The sequence below is a fragment of the Neoarius graeffei genome, chromosome 5 (genome assembly GCF_027579695.1).
Source record: "Neoarius graeffei isolate fNeoGra1 chromosome 5, fNeoGra1.pri, whole genome shotgun sequence".
Taxonomy (NCBI): Eukaryota; Metazoa; Chordata; class Actinopteri; order Siluriformes; family Ariidae; genus Neoarius; species Neoarius graeffei.
The window spans coordinates 59,975,295-59,996,049 of NC_083573.1; the positions used below are offsets into that span (position 1 = coordinate 59,975,295).

At 40.0% G+C, this 20,755-nt stretch overlaps 1 protein-coding gene across 1 annotated transcript; it reads right to left on the reverse strand.

Annotated features, from left to right (window-relative positions):
- Positions 1-2,985: 2,985 nt before the first annotated feature.
- Positions 2,986-11,669, reverse strand: lin28aa (lin-28 homolog Aa). Its single transcript, XM_060920639.1, has 4 exons — positions 11,639-11,669; positions 10,787-10,959; positions 5,314-5,498; positions 2,986-3,205 (listed from the first exon to the last, which is right to left on the reverse strand). Exons 1-4 carry the CDS (start codon positions 11,667-11,669, stop codon positions 2,986-2,988), a joined length of 609 nt encoding a protein of 202 aa, XP_060776622.1.
- Positions 11,670-20,755: the final 9,086 nt, after the last annotated feature.

Consider the following 20,755-nt stretch of genomic DNA (forward strand, 5'->3'; position numbering starts at 1 on the left):
CCGACAACCTACGTATATGGCATTCCTCGATTTTGCCTGTGCGTTTGATTCGCCATGTCATGAGTGCATATACAAACTCTGTATTCAATACGCTGCAGTGATGTCTATGGGCTAACAAAATAAGAAGCATCAAGCTGAGAGTCTCCCAAACTGCGATTGCTCCGGTCCTCATGTATGCTTCGTCAAGCTGGAGTATGACTGCTGTTGACACAAAGACTTGATCCAGCTGAGCGAAAGTTTTGAGGCGGATACTGGGATATCAGTGGCATCAGTGGCAGGACCACAAAACAAACGAGCAGCTATACCTAGAAGTCAATTGAAACATGACTGCGATCGGCGGGTTTCGGAAACCGTCCGAAAGAGTCAAAACAGAGAGGCTCAAGCTGCTCGGACACTTGCTACGACAAAAAGAGAGTCGGCTCTCGAAAATGGTGTTGGAGGCTGAACCTGGCTGAAAGCAGGGTCGGGGAAGAGCCAGAATTCGTTGGATAGATATTGTTAGAAAGGACCTTCAAGACAGAGGCGCAGATTCGATATTCAAGAAGAGGGACATGTATGGTAGAGTGATTAATACAACCTGGCACAGTGAGCAGTGGAAGTACTTGCCTCGGACAGACAGCAGTGGACGAGCCTGGTGTGTGGTCACGATGGAGTGGTCGTTCAAGGACGACAGCAACAGAGATGACTCTGGAGCGCTCCACAAAAACATGGTTACACCGTACAAGTCATACAGTAAAATCATTCAAGTCATGTTTCTGTGCACAAGAAATTTAGGCTACTGGGTAATGAGTCTGATTATGTTAATTGTCTCTGTAAAGGACTTTTGCTCAAAATGTTTTAGCGTTGCCATATGGTCTGTATAGCATTAATTTGTGTAGATATCTGCAATAGAAAAGCTACCCTGTTCATGCTGCATTTTTTCATAATGCCTAAAACTATCTCACAGACATTTTCTTCTTAGCGTTCCATATTCTGTCATCCATGATCTACAGGAGATAAAGTAGACTGTATTAGTCATTAAATATTTGAATATCATTTTAAGAACAAGAGAGGCTGTTAGGTTTATTTTATAGACTAGAATTTATTAAGCAATATAAAACAGAGGTTTCCTGAAATAGCTTTTGATCCAGCCATCCTGCAATGCATACTTCAGGATTAATATAACAGGAACTCTTTCATTGGCAAGTCAGCTTCAGCATTTCAAGACAAAAACATTAAGAAATTTTAGTGTTTTAAAGAATATAAATTTGTCAGAAGTATCCATCAAATTAACCCAAACAGAAATAATCTTATATAAAAGTTGCAAAACACAGGGTAAACATTCAAGTGTGTTTTTGCCATTATGTGATTGAACTTTATGGGGCCCAAGACAGTTAAATTTCCATTTACCTTGAATAGTCTGTACTGGGGGGGCTTAAGATTACATCTATTGGAACAGAACAAAATTGCCAAAAAAAAAAAAAAAAGTACAAACTTCAAATCAGAAATGTATCGTGCATGTGCAAAGTTGTAATACAAATTGGGGGGGCCCATCCAGCAAAGGCAAGTGTGCTAAAATTATGTTCCATCTTTGTGCAAATACACAAGTTCCCCTCATGCCTTTTAAAAAAAAAAAAAAAAAGACATAAAACCTCAAAAGAATTTAAGAAAACATTTTCTACACATTTCAAAACAAATTTGATTACTTAAGTGTAAGAATAACATGATTGTTGGTAGTCATATATTCAAAAGTAATTACTTAATATCAACACTTGTTTAAATAAAGTGATTGTTAATGGTCCATTTTAATAATGCTGAGACTGGAGTTGTCGTTTTCCTCTGACATGCCTCACTAGACTACTCTCCTAATGCATGTAGCCAAACATCTGTGTTCCCTGACATTTTCAGCTTCATGGTTAGATACATCACCATGGGTTACTGCTAGCTTAATCAGGAATTAATTAAAAAAAAAACCTGAACATTGCTCCAAAAAATTATCAGAAACAGCACCAGTAAAATGACCACAAGGCATAAGCTATGATTAGTGCAGACTTGCACTGCTATCAGTATATATTTAAAAAAAATTAAATAAAAAAACCCTCCCCAAACACTGATCTACCAAGTCTAACAAAATTGTGCATAGAAGAATTCATACTGTAAATGAAACATTCCATAAATAATGGAGGGTGGATGTTAAAATCAATGCAAAGGGAAAGGATTTTTTGGGAAGAAGCTGTAGTAATAAATATTAAGACTGATTTTATCTAGATTAACATATGGTATGTATAAGAAAGTCTGATAGTTTTTTTTTAAATAAAGATTGTTAAGGCTAGTTCTTCCTAAAGACACCTGGTTACTGAGGAAAGGTCTTAGTGAATTATACATCAACTTAAAGAATAAACTCTTATTAAACTATCAAATAAAAAAAAGCAAACATTGGTAGCATAGATAGTAGCAGTTGATGCCAACTCATTTTGAATTCAGACCAATTTTAAAACCAAAATCAAAGTTGTTATTCTTTCAAAAATAGTCAGTCAATCTATAACTTACCAGGGATAAAACAAAACATGAAAAATCACTGGCAAGCCATGCAACGCAACATTCATTTGGCCCCAGGTAATGAGGTCAGTTGATTGTAAACACACCCCAACCTCACAATAAATATCCATGAAATACACACATTCTTTACAGAGTAGTGACTCCACAGCCTCTGCTCTTTGTCGGACAATCAAAACGTCACTCAATAAAAGCATGTAGAAAACTATAATTGCAAATCAGATACAGAGAATTCACTTCTGTTATTGAGATACAATATTCACTGTAAAAATTCCTGAGTATAAAAATTCTATTCCTGAGTGTTACACCAAAGACAAACTGGTACATTCTTTTCTATAACCTGAGGTAGCTCCAAAAGCAGCATTAGTAGGAACCCATGTTCATTTTTTTTAATCTAGTGGTATGATTGACTTGTGAGCTCTATCCCAACCTCCTCTTCACTCTCTTGCCTCAGTTGGTGACCTCTGTGAGTGGAGGGGAAGAATTCTGAACTTCTTCCTCTCCCTTCAAAGTGAAAGGTGTTTCCTGAGAGCCTGGTGAGGACTGCTGGGCTTTAACTGGGCAGTTAGCAACCATGTGTGAGATACTTTGACAGAAGTGGCATTTTTTTGGCTGAGGCGGCAGCTTGCACTCTTTTGCATGGTGGTCTACACCTCCACAGTTGTAGCACCTGAGAAATGGAGATTAAATAATGCTGAAAAAACATGACACTGGAATACGGAGACATTATCTAGCTACATTTCTATTCAAATAAAGCAAAAATACTGCATAAGTTCACAAAAGGAGAATATGGAACCTGGAGCCAGTAGCTGAGAAGCATAGCTATCCAGTATCATTGTGGCTTCATAAAAGGTGCTAACCTTTATTGTATACAGCATTCACTCATCTGTAACTGAACAATCCCAGTTCTTTGAATCCTGGAGTCCTTGAATCCAGGACACCAGTCAGTTGTCGGGCATCTCACACACGACAATTTAGCATTGTCAGACAACCAACTGACATGTTTTGGGAAACCCATGTGGACAAACAATGCTCTACTCCAAGATATTAACTTCTCAGTTTAGATTGAGCAGTATGGAATTAAATTTGGATTGACAAGTCACTACTGCCAAAACACAAAAGACAGACACTTATGAAGGCTAATTGAATGATTGTGAAATTCAGTTTTAGGTGCTTCCATGTAATCCATGATATTTGACTACTATATACTGTTTATCAAACTTAACACCATGGATCTTGACCATGGATATGGCTGATACATTAGCAGTGAAATTCAGAAATCAGAACAAATGCAAAATCAGAATTTTTATGCAACTTACTACAGCCCAAATTATGTTTCATCATCGCATGGTGTCAAAGGCGGTTGGCTTTGAAAAGGGGTTTAGATCACAGCCGTGTATGGCAATGTGAATGATAGATGGGTGGTGGGTGCACTCAGTCACTACTGCATTGATGTGTATGTAGACGAGGTCATGTGGGGACACTGGGGAGCACAGGGATACTGCTGGTGGTTTATAGGCACTGAACTGAGAGTCCACATGGGTCCACCATTGCAGCAGCTTGGGGGTTTGGATCGATCAGAGAAAGCGTGTGCAGAAAGTCTATAGAGCCCTTTGTCAGAAAAAACTGCAATGTTAACCTATGAACTATGACCTATTCCTTCTCCAACTTCACCCCCAAGCCCCAAACTTATGCAGTTTCCATGGCAACAATGACCCCTGACCACTTTTAGGCACCTACATCTGTTATCAATTAAATGAGCTCCTGTGTTTCTTCCTCACAGCATATTTTATATATATATATATATATATATATATATATATATATATATATATATATATATATATATATATATATATATATATAAAGTTGTTTTTGCAAATCTCAAGTGTGTGTAGAAACCAAGATTTCACAAATGGAGCAAGAAAAGCAAATAAAAACAGCAACAGCTTACATTTGTGTTGTATGCAAGATGTGCACAGATCCCAATGGATAAAAACCTTTTCCATCCTTCTCTGTGTAGCTTCTATCTTGCTACATGTCCATGGATGAAGCATATGGACAATGCAGCTCTAACAATAACTTGTTAAAATGTACCATGTGTCATTGACAAGGAGGAATAATCACATTAGACAGCTGTGGCACCTCTTAAAAGGACCAACATAGTCCAAGGCAACTGTAGCAATCCCTACTTGAGTTCAGCTACATTTTGTTCTTTACTATAACCAGAACCAACTGAAAAAGAGGGCACCCAATATACCTTTAACATCTGCCCATACTAATAATCCAGATCAAGGTCCCCAACCTCATGTATGATGTGAAGTATAGACAGTGTGAGATTCCTAAATCTAGGTTAGGCATTTACCTCAATCATGAATTGATGGCAAGATCTAAAATTTAAACCAGAACCTGCATACAAATACAAGGGGTGGATGTTCAGGTAAAATCAGTCGAGTAGAGATGCACCAGTATCCAGAAACTTTAAATGGTTATTGATCCAGGTCACATGTCAAGCCAGTCTGTTTGACCCCAGCCATGAAATGAATTGAGGACAGAATGAGTGAGGGCACAAGAGATGACCAAATAACATTACAAATAAAACTAAAGTGAGAGGTTAAGATCTCCACTTCAATGCAATAAAACAAGGGCATGAACTCCCATATTTAAGGTTGAGGTTAATCGCTCATGAACAGATGTCAAGATATAGCCCACCACACAACAGCAGCAACATACTTTGATAAAACAGCATTGTTTGTGATTAATGCCCAGTTGACTCACCTGTCTCCTTTGGAGCGACGTTTCTGGGCACTCTTGCCTTTGGGTCTCTTTTCACTGCCAATGCAGTGTGCTCCTCCAGGCCCCGTCACTCGCACAGACTCCAAGCCCTTGGCAGACTTTTTAAAGGTGAACTCAACTGCCTCACCTTCCTTCAGACTCCTAAACCCATCCATGTGTAGCTTACTCTGAGAAAAGGAAAATATTGATCAGTACTTACCTCAGAGAATCCTGACAGGAAGTAAAACAGTCCAAGACTACATCCAAACAATGAGATGTAACAGCAACACCTAAAATAATAAGCTCTAAGGAAAGTGACTATATTTTCCAATTCAGCATTGATAGTTAATGGACTGATGTGGAACCATCATGAATATCCACAAATCATTCACACTGAAAAACCTTTTCTTGAAAGTTCTGCTAGGCCTCTCTATATTCTAATCTATACTCTAGCTTAGATTCTATAGATTGGATTTGTAGTCATACAGGTAATAAGAAATGGGCATCAATTAAGAGTTCCACAGCTACAACCAATTCTCTCTCTAGTGAGAGGGGTTACAAACTTCTAGGATAGAATGTGTGAACCAAAAGTGTGCATTTCCAGGAGATTCTGCATTCCACACACCGTAGTGGAGTCCCTCACACACACACACACACACACACACACACACACACACCCTCCCCCAATACCACACACTCCAAAGCCTTAATTCTTGTCTCACTGACCACCAAGTTGGACTGGGTGGGGGTCCAGGAAAATTCCTTAAATTGTTCCTCAGTACAGAGGCATGTAGAGGTGGCTTAAGGCCTCTGCATGCTCTTGCGACAAGGCTTTCACAGATAGCTTTTCGCAGACAGTTGTAATTTATCGTTTTGCGGGGAGTAATAGGCGTGCGCGATGTTATTCACCACCACAACGCAAGGGGGCGCGAAGTCGCTAGGAGTAGTTGGTGGGTGTGGTTAGTGGAGTGTTTATCCTCTGGTTACTTATAATGACTAGAACTGGAGTCGTATAGATGTACGTACTTCCTCGATCAACTGCTCTTCGTGCTGCTCCATCTTCACTCGTGGTTTTTAAAAATGGCGGTCGTGAAAACAAACCAAACCGGGAAAGTAGGGAAGCGGAAGTGCATGTACAGCAGATGTAGAGTGGACCAATCAGAGCCCTCTTGTCTGCGAGGCTGTCTGCGGTGGTCACAATTTTTGGGAGGTGCATGCAGAGCGTCTGCGAAGGAGGGTGGCTTCGCAGACGCCATCTGCGACGCCATCTGCGAGGGCTGGGTTGTCAGCATAAATTGGCCTTTAGAGCAAGGGTTCACACCTTTTGCCCTGGAGACCCTACAGTCCTGCACAGGTTCAAGTTTTCCCTGCTTCCTACACTACCAGTTCAGTAGCTTATCATCAAGTTAGATCATTCATCTTGAGCTGAGAGTACAGAAAACTTTAAACTAGTGTTAGAAACTAGGGATAGCCCTGGGTCAGAAAAAGTGTCAAGAGCAATATCAAGTTAAAAATCACTTGTGTATCTATTGTGACCAGCAGAATGCTATAAATTTATTCAATGGAGAACCTCATTTGATTGCACAATTTAACCAAAAATGTATAAAAAGGCGCTCTGTCCCCTCAGTAGCTTCATTTTGAAATGAATTTGTAACAGGTTCAAACTGCCCAATAATATTGGACAATAAACAAAATCAAAAATAGTATTACTTGTAGGCTAGTAAGAATTACAGGTCAAATGCAATATTGCCTTTTTAAGAGCATCGCTTGCTAGATATACAGGTCTCAGTCATCATACCATAGTACAATAAAGAATTAAAATATATGCATTCTTGAACCAACCTTTAGACAGAATTAAGAAAATCCAAATTGTCAACCACCCTAATGCTTGACATAGGTAGTAATAAAGACTACCATCACCACCCATAAAATAGAGCCTAGTCTTTGGAATGAGTGGAGCATACCCAAGGAATGAAGAGTGTCAGATATATTCAAGATAAACTGTGAAGGGACTTAAGGTGATGAGTAACTCCATGATGGGTAACCACCTAATAAAAGCAAGGTATGGCTAGATACAGGCTACATTTAATAAATGTAAAAATGCCTCGTCTGATTGTATGGATGTAAGGTTCAATTGAAAGTTGAAGACATGGTGTGACTGACGAGATTAACTTCAGTAAAAAGTTGTACAGTGAGAAGTATAGGGCCTACAAGAATGATTTCTATTTAGAGGTTAATCGGGGGGGGGGGGGGGGGGGGACAAAAAAAACCCCACCCCCCTGTGTATCCTGGATACAAACTTCTGAAGGTAGTCCTTGAATGTTGCAGTAGTGGTTAAGATGTTTTTTGATAATATAAAGATCAATATACAAATAATAGCAATGTTGAAGAATATGTCCAGGAGGCAACATGTAAATATTAAAAAGAGCAGTGATCCATGTAGAACACAAATTACATTAGTTGGCAGCAACTCCCTTTCTGGGACAGTATTTTGTCTATTACTTGAATAATCTTGAAACCAAGTCAATGCAAAGCCAGTTGCACCAGCAGCATCATGTGATGAACCTTATCAAATGCAGCACTGAGATTTGGTAAAACACAGATGCATAACTGGCTAGTGTCTGCACTAATGAATATTAATGCCTTTCTCCATCCCTAAAACATCAGTATGGAACCATCACTTAGGCCAAGTTTACATTAGACCGTATCTGTCTCGTTTTCTTCGCGGATGCACTGTCCGTTTACATTAAACCACCTGGAAATGCCGGGAAACGGGAATCCGCCAGGGTCCACGTATTCAATCCAGATCGTGTCAGCTCCGGTGCTGTGTAAACATTGAGAATATGCGGATACGCTGTGCTGAGCTCTAGCTGGCGTCGTCATTGGACAACGTCACTGTGACATCCACCTTCCTGGTTCGCTGGCGTTGGTCATGTGATGCGACTGCTGAAAAACGGCGCGGACTTCCGCCTTGTATCACCTTTCATTAAAGAGTATAAAAGTATGAAAATACTGCAAATACTGATGCAAATACTGCCCATTGTGTAGTTATGATTGTCTTTAGGCTTGCCATCCTTCCACTTGCAAGTGGTAAAGTGATATGCGCTGGGATCTCACACACAGCGGCTCAGTCCCGAATCACTGCTTGTGCACTACACTCGCGCGCTCTGTGAGCTGCGCAGGGCCGGAGTGCGCACCCTCCAGAGGGCACTCGCTGTTCAGGGCGGAGTGATTTGGAGCGCAGGATGCCTGCGGAGCCGAGCGTATCCGTGTATTGGTGTTGCTGTGTGCACGCGAATCGTGTATTGGTGTTGCTGTGTGCACACTAATCGTTTTAAAAACGTTAATCTGATGATCCGCTGATACGGTCTAATGTAAACCCCACCTTAATTGCTATACCCACTTTCAAAGGGTTACTATAGCCCAAACATGACCTTGGACTAAAACCAATTCTTTTTTTTTTTTTTTAAATACACAAAAGGAACATTGCATGCATCTCTGAAGACTTCTATTGTTATAGGCTACAATTCTTGGTAGAGCAATATACATTTTTTAAATTGTTTTCAAATCATCCAGTAAAATAAAGTTCTAGCAGCTTTGTAAAATTAAGCACTAAAATGTTAACAGCAATTAGTTCTTGACCACCAAAAGTATTCCTTCTAAATAGGAATTCCAAATGAAAAGCCATAATGGACTTTCAGAAACATTTTGTTTTAAAACCATTATGATTAAATGGCTTACTGAATCTTTGGCTATATATTTAATTTTCCTTCATATTTAAGGAGTATAATGTTACCAAGTCACACATGGCTACTTTGAGAAGTTGGGGCCAAGTAAGGGAGAAGTAAAGGAAGACATCAGAGGACAATGGGAGGGATGGCTCTCTAGATAAAGTGGGGGGGGGGGGGGGGGGGGGGGGGTCGGTCACGGGTGGGAAAAGCACTTTTTATTGGGATACAGCTTCCTTTGTCTGCCTGTACAAAGCCAAGCAAATCCCAGCAGTTCATGTTCTCTGACATGCTGCTTCCAATTTTGGCCCTCAATAACTTTGGCTCCTACAGGCCCAGCATGTGGACCACCCTTCTACTAATTGGTCTTAGAACACCAACTACCATGTATTGATAATTACACCCAACTAGATTTTTGTACTGAATTTGATTGTTTCCTAGATTTGTAACTTAAAGATTATACACCACTTTTTTTCCTCCTCCCCAGATTCCTTGCTCGGACCATAATTCATTAAGACACACACAGTCAAAAGTTTAGACATCTTACTTATAGTTTTTGTATTTTGACATTGTAGAACAATACTGAATACATCATAACTATGAAATAACATGGAACATAGCTGGAATTATGTGGTCAAAAAAAAAAAAAAAAGTGTCACTAAACTTAGATTCTTCAAAGTACTGTCAGAACATTAGGAATCCATTTCCATCCCCCAAGGTACAATATACACTAAAGTACCCCCTAGGGCTCACTCATGGATCTCAAAATAACTACGTGTACCTTTCTAGGGTCCTCCACCCAAAAAAAACCCCAAAAAATCTGCATTGCGCACCCCCCCCCCAAAAAAAAGCAGTAGACCAATTGTAGAAACAAGTACCCAAGAGGGTACTGCCCCAGTGACAAGCCGTTGTACCCCTAAAGGTACAATTTTTAAGTGTAGCCACAGTTTACCTTGAGGACACGTCGCACACTATTGGCATTATCTCCACTAGCTTCATGAGGTAGTCACCTGGAATGACTTTCAATTAATAGGTGTGGCTCATTAAAAGTAGAATTTTCTGCCTACTTAATGCATTTGAAATCAAACAATTAATAATAAAAATAATTATGTAAATAGCCCTATTCCACAGCTGTAGTAATCCATGTCTCAAGAAACGACATCCATCATTACTTTAAGACATGAAGTATCTTAATAATAATTAAACACAGAATTAGAAGATTTGTCCACATTTTTGGCTAGTACTCTATATTTGCTGTCCATTTTACACATACTCTTAAAAAAAAAAAGTCTCTACGATGACTTGTTACCATGTACAAAAGAGGGACACAGCCAGAACAGGAAGAATGGCATCTCTGCACTAGTAGAAATAAAAGCACAGTCTCCTGTGTGAAACAGCTATTAGCATACTGTAGCTTGAGGGGCAGGGGGATGGGTCTCACAAAGACCACAGATAGCCTTTAATGACTTTTCAGCAGAAACCTGGAGAGAGGAACCCAGTATGAAAAGATGTAACAAGAAACCATGAATTTTCTTCGGGGTGGAGGCAGCAGCCTGGCATGGGAAACTAATCAGCAAAGGTAAATGGGGTTCTCCAACATGGGCCATTTCAGGACGTCCTGGTTTCACTATACTATTGCCATGAGTACACAAGCGTTTACGAATTATAGCGCTGTTCAAGCCCCCCCCCCCAAAAAAGACTACTTAGATTTATGAAAGAAAAAAAAAAAAGGACACGCCATGTGTTACCTGGTGGACAAACACGTCGACTGGAGCTTCAAGCGGTTCTCCCTCTCTGCTGTTCATAGACAAGAAGCCGAAACCCATCCGGACATTGAACCATTTACACACACCGACACCGTGGAACGACTGTGTCCCCTCAATACTCTGTCCTTCCTCTTCCTCAGTTTTAGTGCAGCCTCCTGCAACGATGTAAAATAATATTAACAGGGGAAAAAAAGGAAATCAAATACAAAACATCGATTTCGAGTTCATTAGAAACCAATTAAGGAGGAATTAATGCAGCTCAAAGTATTGGTGCATTAAATTAATCTGCTCACTCACTCCCAGTGGCAGATTTCATAACCAAAAGCCACAAAAACTTGTGAACCGCCTGTTGGGTAAACTAGGTCAGGTCTAGGAATTAAAAGACAAATCATATTCCAAACAGATGTAAAAACGTAAATTTCAGCCTATTAAAATATAGAATGAAGCTTTAACACTTTCCTATTTGTATAATATTTTAATGCAGTTGTTCCACCGGTATATGAAGGCCTGAGTAGATTAGTGTAGAGTGAAAAACTGGAGGGAAATTACTTTTCATCTACACGGATAAAGAAACTGGATGTGTGGTTTAAAAAAAAAAAAACATCCAGACAACGTAAATAATTTCGTTATACGCAGGGTTTTTTTTTTTGTTAAAAAAACTCCCCCCTTCTTTAAAAGATCACACAAAGAATGTAAAGTAAACGCACTGTCCAGACCAAACAACGTGCACTACCGGGCTCTGGGCCCCTACAGCTTTCTGTCGTCTGTTAGCCTCTCCCCCCTCCTAGAGTGACATATATAATAAATTCTAAAAATGAAAACTGGCCATTTCACCTTGAAAATCGTGGTGTGAAATCGAGCCCATCTTCGGTGAAATAAAATGTGTGTCCTCGTGTCCTGCTCCCCCCCCAAACCAACGTGGCCCTTCACGACAAACCTTATCTTGAGCCAAAGGGTGAAAATAACAAAGAGAGGCTCGACCATCTACTCACCCTCCAGGAGTGAAAAAGTGGGAGGGTCAGGGCGAAAGAAAGATTTGGTGAAGAAACTCTAAAACCTGACACAATGTAATGAAACCCAACCCCCCATAACCACCATAACCCTGTGAACCGCTACCTTGATAGACCTCCATCACATTCACCCATTAATCACCAGGTCCACGTACCCTCAGCCATGGCTTTTCCCGGCTCCAGGGTTGTTTCTTTTCCTTTGGATCTCAGTATTCGATTTCAGCGCAAAGAAATTCACCGGTTTCAGATCGTCTCTTCAGGTGAGTGCACCGAGGTGCTGTTGTGTCTCTCTGCATCTAACGGCCCGAGTCTCTGTTCTGGTCAAGTCCACATGATTCCCTATTACTCTTCCATTCTCGGTAAACAACGAATACTTGAATGAATGAATGAATGAATGGCCCCTCTACTTGAAGGAGGGACCAATCACAAATGGGGGCCAATACACAACAGGGTCCTTGCGTGAAAACGCTCAGCACCCCCTCTACTTCCACCACAAAGCAAAATATGCAGTGAACACTTAGTACTGCTAGAAGTCTACTGGACTTTGATGATTTCAGCTCCGCGTTTTCTGCCCCAGGCTTCCCCCCTCAGCCCTTCTCGAGTCTCCTGCTCGAACACACCCACTTCATCTGCTAATTAACCGGTGAGTTGAATCAGGTGTCTGGTCATGCAGGGAAATCACAAAAATGCTCCATTAACGATGAAATGTTTCCAAAAGGTTATAATTATTAACCATATTTATCATGATTAAAATAAAACTAATCAAGGCTATAACATTAACATGTGCCCTGAAATTCCACTTGTAAATATATTGCACTCGTGACGACAGATGAATAAGGTGAGAACAAAGTCTAAAAGACACATTTGATTATCCACATGCTAAATCCGTGTGATTCCCACCCCACCTACGGTATATGTTTTACATTTTTTGAATGATTTCACTGAATCAAAGAGACATCAGATTGGGCTTAAAGTGCCATTCCACCATTGGATGTATTCTTTGGCATAAAATAAAATATATTTTGACAACATATATAAATGGTATCACTAGATAGAGAAATCTTTTAGCTTCAAAATGATATATCAAACATAATTTTTTGACAACGACAAGTATTTTAATTTTGCGACCAAAGTCACCTACCCTTTTAATTTCCGCGCATGATGTCATCGGCAGGTTCCCCTTCTTGTGTACCACGTGACGTGTGACGTGGCACATATCAGCAATGGCGGATAGAACACGATAAAAATAATACCAATAAATCTAGCTAACTAGATTTATTAACTAGATTTATTAACTAGCTAACTAGAAAGATTAACTCAAAATTTTTCGCAATTTTTTTGGCCCCCATATACGAGGAGAAATGACTCTCTCACTTTGGGGGTTTCCTGGTCTAAAAATAGACCGACACGTGGTACACAAGAAGGGGAACCTGCCGATGACATCACGTTTCACTACCACGCGGAAATTAAAAGGGTAGGTGACTTTGGTCGCAAAATTAATATACTTGTCGTTGTCAAAAAATTATGTTTGATATATCATTTTGAAGCTAAAAGATTTCTCTGTCTAGTCGTGTTGTCATAAAATATATTGTATTTTATGCCAAAGAATACATCCAATGGTGGAATGGCACTTTAATTCAAAATATGTTCTATGTATCCACAACTGTAGTATTTCCCTTTTGGTAAAATAATACAAGACTACACATGCGTTTGCATTTCCTCTTATTTCTGACAAACTCCACGCAGCTGGAGGTAGCCTATAATTAAAAGAAGATATTTCAGAGACAAAAGCACATAGGATATTAACATCTTCCATCGATAGCCAGTGCCACATATAACCTATAATATCTATAGCACCTGTTTCCAACCCTGGTACTCGACTCCCAGTCCTGTTTTCCTCACATCAGTTCAGTCAGGGCTGTTAATTAGCTGATGGACTGAATCATGTGTGAGAGTAAAGACTTGAAGGACAGGAGGGTTTCCAGGACCAGTGTTGGGAACTTGGAATGGTAAGTGATCCCGCCCTCTTGTGGGAGAGTTTGGTAACTTTTCACTCACAAAACAGCAGTTATCCAGGCTTATCGGTTATTGGGAAGATTAGAAAAACAAACAAAAAAACCGCTTTGGCATTTTTCTTTTCAAAGACAGACTACATTTTGTACTGTTTACTCATACATTATCTTAAAGGCACTTAAGGGTTGGGACACTGGTACAGACTGGATGCTGAACAGAGCTTGAATGATTTAATCTACGCTGTTTCACGTGCTGATCAGATGCAATAAATACATTGACCGTGTTCAATAAATAGAAATTATTTCCTTAGATTTTTTGCAGCACCTGTTTTTATTATTCGACTATAGTCTAGTTATCAAATGGCCACATAATCAGCATCCAATGTGCTCAGGAGTAACTATTTTTGAACAATCACATGATGAACATGCTGCTTGAAGTCAACAATAGTTAACAGGTAAAATATACACTATAATGAGCTCTGAAAATAACACGTATTGTGCTTACAGTGTTAGTCACACCATCAAGATTATAAACCTTTAATGATCAGGCTTTATAAACAAGCAAAACAGACCATGTTCAAAACTAGACCAAAATCAGTATTTTATCAAAGTAACAGAAGCAAAGCTAATTCTGGAAATCGAAATTCTTCACATGAAACGTGCAGCATCGATTAAATAGACTTATTAAATATAACGGAATAATGTTCATATAACACAAAATTAACATGTTAATCAGAATCACTTTTATTGCCAGGTATGTGGACACACACGAGGAATTTGACTCCGGTTTCACTTAGCTCTCACAGTACAAAACAGATAAAAAGCGTATACACAAAACAAACAAACAAACAAACAAAAATGGTGCATAGTGCAAAGTAATCCAAGTAAGTCAAGTATAAATATAAAGTATACAGTGTGCACAGAATGATGGTATGAGTGTGCAGATATTTTACAAGTGATATTACTGATATATGAATCTGGATTTTAGCTGTTCATCACAGAAAGGATTTTCCCTTTTGGTGCGGGTGCATAGTGCAAAGATGAAATAGTAAATATAAATAAGTATAAATATAAGTATAAGTAACAGTGAGCACAGAATGACAGTATGAGTGTGCAGATATTTTGCAAGTGATATTGATATGAATATCAACTGAAATTAACTAAAGAGTCACATTTTTGTCAGATTTATTCGGTTTCATTCATTAAGGCCCATATCAGTGCATCCCCCCCCCCCCCCCCCCCCCCCCCAAAAAAAAGGGAGGGGGGTTCAAGTTAAAGCCCTTATGATTAAACCTCAGATATCAGATAATACAAACAGAAAAGCAGTCAGTTCCTGAGCTCAGTTATATTCTGCTGTTTGCGGTTCATACCTGGAGCACATTAAATTCGGTTTAATTTAGTGTGTTTTGATTTGATTATAATTTTTGTTTAAGAAACGAGAACCGTACATCTGCTCCCACCCTGGACTACTTTTCGGAAAAGTTCCTGCTTATTCGTTTAGGCGAAGGTGAAGATCCGCAACGCAAAATAATGACAAATTATACATAAATGGTAAATTAATTCGTTTTTATTATTTGATGTTATTTAAATCTGATAAATTCACTTTCCAGTGACTGGTTGGATATATCTAAATGTAGGGAGGCATAGGTAGGAAAGGAAAAGTTGGAGATATTTTTCTCTCATCAGGCCGCAGGCCAGACCGGATGAGCTGATGCGATCACGCGTCGTCCGTCCACAATTTACAAAGATCGCGACTCCTCCTAAAGGATTGATCGGATTTCGATCAAACTCGCATGCAATGTTCCCCAGCTGGGTGTGCATAAAAGTTGTAAAGATGGTGGCGCCACCTGTCATATTTACGATTTTATGGGCGTCTGAAATTTCAAACTCACACACAGCAAGAGTGATCGGGATGAGCTACAGCCTTACTGAGGCTTTTTTTTTTTTTGTATTTGGAAATCCCGAGGTGCTTCATTGGCATGACGTTTAACACATGATAAACTTGTCTTTGCAGGACTATAATCAGTTAAAATTCAGTTGCGTGAAATAAAGGAGTGTTAGCATTCCCTAACTATTCTTCGGCAGTTAATTAGTGCAACAACAGCAATCATCATCATCTAATAGGATAATTAAAAGTGGAATAATTTTATTAATTTATTGGTCTTGTGTGAAACTGCATGCCCTTATAAATTTATTAGTCGAAATTCGTTTACTTTTTTTGTATAGCTCTTTATTGTAGACCTATCACTGAAATAGGCCTGTCATATCAGTTTCTCATAATGCTAACTCTTCCTGAATTATTGTTGGGAGAGAAGAACAAAACAGCAGTCACAAAACATCAGGCCTCATATTCAAACAATGGGAGACACATTAATCCACAATTTTACAACTATGCGTCACATTTACTATTTGGATGCTCTGGAATTCCTGAAAATGAAGATATGTACCCTTTTAGATGATGTTTTGTTAATCTTAAGTGCACAGGACCTTTTGATTTCCTATAAAGCAGTGATAGGATTTAGATGAAAATAGCAGGCATCCCCTACCCTTCCCCCTTTCCAAACCCAACCAGATCATCGACGTTAAACCTGATTTTATCTGCATGTCAATTTATCTAGCCTTTGTTTCCAAGGTGATGCAGCAAAGTAGCACCCAATCAATAAGCCCTAGCTCTAAAGTGTGTGAGCGCGTACACATATACACAGGTTTTACTGGCTTTGATTTCAGCTTCTGAATTAGAATCCTTTAGGAGGTTAAAACCCCTAAAAATATAAAAAATAAGCTCTCAAAGAAGGGGGCGGCGTTGTGGTGTAGTGGTTAGCGCTGTCGCCTCACAGCAAGAAGGTCCAGGTTCGAGCCCCGTGGCCGGCAAGGGCCTTTCTGTGCAGAGTTTGCATGTTCTCCCCGTGTCCGCGTGGGTTTCCTCCGGGTGCTCCGGTTTCCCCCACAGTCCAAAGACATGCAGGTTAGGTTAACTGGTGACTCTAAATTGACCGTAGGTGTGAATATGAGTGTGAATGGTTGTCTGTGTCTATGTGTCAGCCCTGTGATGACCTGGCGACTTGTCCCGGGGTGTGCCCCGCCTTTCGCCCGTGGTCAGCTGGGATAGGCTCCAGCTTGCTTGTGACCCTGTAGAAGGATAAAGCGGCTAGAGATAATGAGATGAGATGAGCTCTCAAAGAAGCATTGAAGAACCCACAAGTGTACAATTAACCTCAACTTTGACCACAGTGGATTTTATCCCTTTTAGTATTTCAAATAAAAACTGCATGCCATTGTAATTTCACAATTTTTGTGTATCATTAAAAACCATTTAGTACTTACAGAAAAATGCTTGGGGCGGCACGGTGGTGTAGTGGTTAGCGCTGTCACCTCACAAAAAGAAGGTCCTGGGTTCGAGTCCAGCGGCCACCGAGGGCCTTTCTGTGCGGAGTTTGCATGTTAAACCTGCATGTAAAACCTCCCATGTCCGCGTGGGTTTCCCCCACAGTCAAAAGACATGCAGGTTAGGTTAACTGGTGGCTCTAAGGCCCTGTCCACACGGCAACAGATTCAGGTGAATCCGATACAATTTTTTATCGTTTTGGCCTGGCGTCCACACGGCACCGGCGTTTTGGGTGCCCCAAAACTATATTTTTTGAGAACGGTTTCCAGAGTGGAAAAATCTGGCAACGGTGCCATTGCAAAGTCGTCTGGATGAGTAGAACAGATTTGTTTACGATGACGTCACAACCACATGATTAGAACAAGCAGCACTCACTCATTCACGCCGGGTAGAAGAAGGGGTTTATGCGCATGCGTCCTACTTTTTCTATTGTTCTGGTGTCTCCGATGGGACCGTCTTACAGCGCACGTAGAGGTGTGGCATGTGTATTGCATCATTTTTAGCAAGCGTTGCGTTGTTTTTTTACCCGCTAAAAAAAAAAAATCTCGTTGTCGTGTGGATGTAGCCTAAATTGACCGTAGGTGTGAATGTGAGTGTGAATGGTTGTCTGTGTCTATGTGTCAGCCCTGTGATGACCTGGCAACTTGTCCAGGGTGTACCCCGCCTCTTGCCCGTAGTCAGCTGGGATAGGCTCCAGCTTGCCTGCGACCCTGTAGAACAGGATAAAGCGGCTGTACCTGATATTTTACTGATCCGTTGCCCATGTGGATGCGATATTTTTTTTTTACCCGCTAAAAAAAAAAAATCTCGTTGTCGTGTGGATGTAGCCTAAATTGACCGTAGGTGTGAATGTGAGTGTGAATGGTTGTCTGTGTCTATGTTTCAGCCCTGTGATGACCTGGCAACTTGTCCAGGGTGTACCCCGCCTCTTGCCCGTAGTCAGCTGGGATAGGCTCCAGCTTGCCTGCGACCCTGTAGAACAGGATAAAGCGGCTAGAGATAATGAGATGAGAAAAATGCTTTTCTCTCTTACTGAGACATACTAACAGAGACTTGTGTGTAATGCAGTCAAGGACACATTGTGAGACAATGGGTAAGACCATTATTGAAATGCACCTGATTATTTAGTGACTGACTAAAAGTTTCATCACTTAAAAATGCGCGATTTACTAAAGTAGAACATTCAAATCTAGTAATCTGAATACTGCAAAAGGACTGATGGGCCCTTGAGGATGGCTGTTGACCCTCAACTGCTCAGCTGTCTAGTTGGATTGCATCAGTAAACTTAAGTGAATGAAACTGAAAATCTAAATGTTGCCAGTATTAACATGAGTGGGTGTCTCAGCTAATTCTCACCAAGCTCCAATCATATGCTCCGAGAAACTGCAAAAACTTACTCATTACATAGGGACTTCCAGAGAATAATCAGTTATCAGTTCATGGCAGCACAGCACTATTGATCAAGTATGGCTTTCATGGAAGTGTAATAAGAAGTGTTTCCCTTATCTCAAACACAAACATGGTGGCATGACTTAGGTTTGTACCTAAACAAGACACATGATTTCTGGAACAAGGTTCTTGGCACAAACAAGACTAAAATGGAAAAAATAGGCACAATGCCATCTATTGTGGAAGCAAAAGAGCACATCAGCAACAATTTATACTGCAAGTGTGATGTGCTCCAACATTGTGGACAAGGTTATTTGCACAACAATTTACGACAACATAAAGCATGACACATAATGAAGAAATACAGATGTAAAATGACTGGGGTAAACACTGAAAGTATGTATTGCACTCTAGTGACCATTGAAAATTAATTACACAACTTTATTTTTCTAAAGAATGGAACATATTGACTAATAAGTACTATACTTGAAATAATATAATATTCCATCCATCATCTGTAGCCGCTTATCCTGTTCTACAGGGTTGCAGGCAAGCTAGAGCCTAACCCAGCCGACGATGGGTGAGAGGCGGGGTACACCCTGGACAAGTCGCCAGGTCACAGGGCTGACACAGAGACAAACAACCACTCACATCTACGGTCAATTTGAGAGCCACCAATTAACCTAACCTTCATATCTTTGCACTGTGGGAGGAAACTGGAGCACCCGGAGGAAACCCATACAGACACAGGGAGAACATGCAAACTCCACACAGAAAGGCCCTCGGTGGCTGCTGGGCTCGAACCCAGGACCTTCTTTTTGTGAGGCGACAGTGCTAACCACTACACCACCATAATATAATATTATTACATCTAAATACTATCTGCAACATTGTTCTATTATCAATATTAAAGCTGTAGGATTTGAACATTGCATAATTTGTCACTTGCCATGAGCCAAGGTGTCCATATTTCTCCTAACATTCTTGTGAATCAAAGCCAACTATTCAACTAAACACACGAGCCACTGTATGATGGCCTCCTTCTTTATTTCATTCTAGTTTAAAAATACAGAAAGTTGCTAAAAATACTCTTTGAAAGAATACTGTGAATATTGGCTGTTTGAGGACAAACGTATATCATCACTGATTTTTACATAATAAGGTATTTGATAAAACATTGTGGAAAGTCATAGACTATAAAGTTTCACCTATAAAAAAGGCTTCATTTGTTACAGCAAGGGTTGCTAACAGTTTTCAAATATTGAAAAAAAGGTTTCATTTCGAAAAATATGGCCCCATGAGGATTTCCCCCATACTGTGTAAAATGCTGAACAGTATTCCTCAGAGAGTTAGTTAACCATTCTCTATAATGTTATATTAAATCTCTTCTATACAGAAAGAACTGCATTAGTCAGGCACTGAGCAAAGTGACTCAGCTAGATGAATGGCTTATCTGACATTTTATTGGCCTATAGTTATAGCAGTGTGTGTTCAGGTATTCAGATTTTGAGTTTGATTGAGATAACATTATCATTCCCTTTCCCATAATGCTGTGAGGTCAATGGGAAAGTTAATCCACTTTATGCAGTCAGATTCTGGTAAGTGGACATTTTCAGTACTGTGTGATGCTTACAGTTCTGCTACTGCTAATCAGTGCTTCTGCAGTACGACAATACTGAAGCAGGATGACAGATCTTGGAGGCTTTTCCTACATCTGCTATTAAATGCTGAAATATTATAACACACTATAAAATGTGCAGAGAATGAGAACGTTCAAATGATCTATCATTTAGCCAATAATGTTGAATAATTTGGAATGTAGAATTATCATTTTTGACAAACAGCTTGAAAGTGGTGAATTTGATACAGAATATTGAAAAAATGGTTTTGCTTAATCACTTAAAGGCATTGGACATTTAATGGCTTTATTCTGGTCAGGGTCCTGGTGGATACTGGAGTGTGACACATATATACACCCTGGATGGGACTCTACTCCATCACAGGGCACTGCGTGCACACACACACAGGAGCAATTAAGATTGGCCAATCCAGGAATGGGAGGAAAGGAGAAAACACGGAGGAAACCCATAATAAACATGCAAAACTCAAATGGTCAAAACACAAATGGTGACCCTGGAGCTGTGATGCAGTGTCT